We start from the raw sequence: 1,290 nt of genomic DNA, 5'->3' as shown, positions 1-1,290 counted from the left end.
GCCTCACGGCGCGGGAAAGCGAATGGTGGCAGCCCGGTCCCCCCTCACGGACCCGGCAGGCCTCCTCTGTCCCGCCTGCTTCGCCCATGGCTGCAGCGACCTCTGCTCCGTGCGCCTGCGCGGCGCCCTCTGACCCCCCTCACCCCAGAAAGAGCGGGAACGTATCCACGCCGGGGCTCGGGAACGGCGAGCCGCGAGGCTCAAACCTCGCAGAGTTCGCGCTGCATTTTCCGCCTTACTGACGAGGGCTGGGCTTGGTGAGGTCCTGCGTCGGCTCTGCTGGGATGGCCGGAGTTTTAAACTCGTTAACTGCAAAATAGAAGGACAGTGAAACCCAAGTATACGGGGCAAGTTAAATAAGTCGAATTGGGCCTTTCCTGTTTGGCAAGGGACGCCAGACTAAGGGAACAGCCACCGCGCAGCCGGCGGCCACGCTCCCGCGCTGGGCTCTACGCCCCGGGAGCAGGGCTCGAAGCCCGCTGACGACAGACTTCCTCGGGAAGTCGGCCCTGGAGGCGGGGGGCGGCCTGTCTAGCCAGCGGGCTGAGCAGCACGACCACCGTGAATTGGACGATGCCACCTAGTCCATTTACTTGCCCCAATATGGCCACTCAATTTACAAATAGGTGAATAGGTTCAAATGTACTGCGTTACTGCAATAACTGTGACATCGTTTGTTCCTAAGCTGGCAAAAAGCCAACACTGCCAGAGTTCCCTGAATGCTCCCCAAGCCTAAGGACGGACTCGCTAGCATTCGCTCCAAACTCCCGCCCCCTCACGGGGACCCGTAGCAGCCATTATCCCCTGCAGCTGCCCCTGCCGTCCTCTGCACTGGGACCCGACCCGGATCCTGTCACCCAAGGCCCTCGCTATCCACCTCAGGAGCTGGCCCCGCCCAGGACTTGTCCTTGCCCTGGGACCGGCCCCGGGACCCGGACACGGGGAGACGCTGGAGCGCGCTGCCTCGGCCAGCAGCAGAGGCTCAGACCTGGAGCCCGTCAGGGCGGCCGCTTAATGGAGCCAAAACCCCCAGAGACTGCCGCCCTGCTCAGTCTCCACCCGGCAAAGGCGGCTGAGGAGTCCAGCACAATTAAAAACTCGGTGCTGTCTATCTCGTAGGGGAGTGACCGACAGGACGGAGACTTTGTAGAGTGAGCTTGCAGATTCTAGACTACTTAAATTGGCCATCCATCTTCCTGGCCAACACCCAACGCCAGCTAACCTCGCCGCCGGACGCCGGGCCGCGGCGAGAGAGACGGCGGAGGCGCGGGGCGGAGCGGGGGGCGAACG

At 63.1% G+C, this 1,290-nt stretch overlaps 1 protein-coding gene across 2 annotated transcripts in view; it reads right to left on the bottom strand.

The window, feature by feature from the left end:
- The window catches only part of HSF2BP (heat shock transcription factor 2 binding protein), a 93,106-nt gene extending 91,816 nt beyond the window's left edge, over nucleotides 1–1,290 (bottom strand). The window contains exons 1-2 of one of the 2 annotated variants that reach the window (XM_077755442.1): nucleotides 1,223–1,290; nucleotides 53–309 (exon numbers count right to left, since the gene is read on the bottom strand). In XM_077755442.1, coding sequence (XP_077611568.1) covers nucleotides 53–88 — 36 coding nt within the window. In that variant the 5' untranslated portion in view covers nucleotides 89–309; nucleotides 1,223–1,290. Of the gene's footprint in view, nucleotides 1–52; nucleotides 310–877; nucleotides 910–1,222 lie in introns of those variants that run through there. The other variant, XM_077755443.1, reaches the window with a different exon arrangement.

This window comes from Crocuta crocuta, unplaced genomic scaffold (assembly GCF_008692635.1).
Source record: "Crocuta crocuta isolate KB4526 unplaced genomic scaffold, BGI_CrCroc_1.0 scaffold675, whole genome shotgun sequence".
In the NCBI taxonomy this organism is placed as follows: domain Eukaryota; kingdom Metazoa; phylum Chordata; class Mammalia; order Carnivora; family Hyaenidae; genus Crocuta; species Crocuta crocuta.
This window is presented reverse-complemented; position numbering and strand designations above follow the sequence as displayed.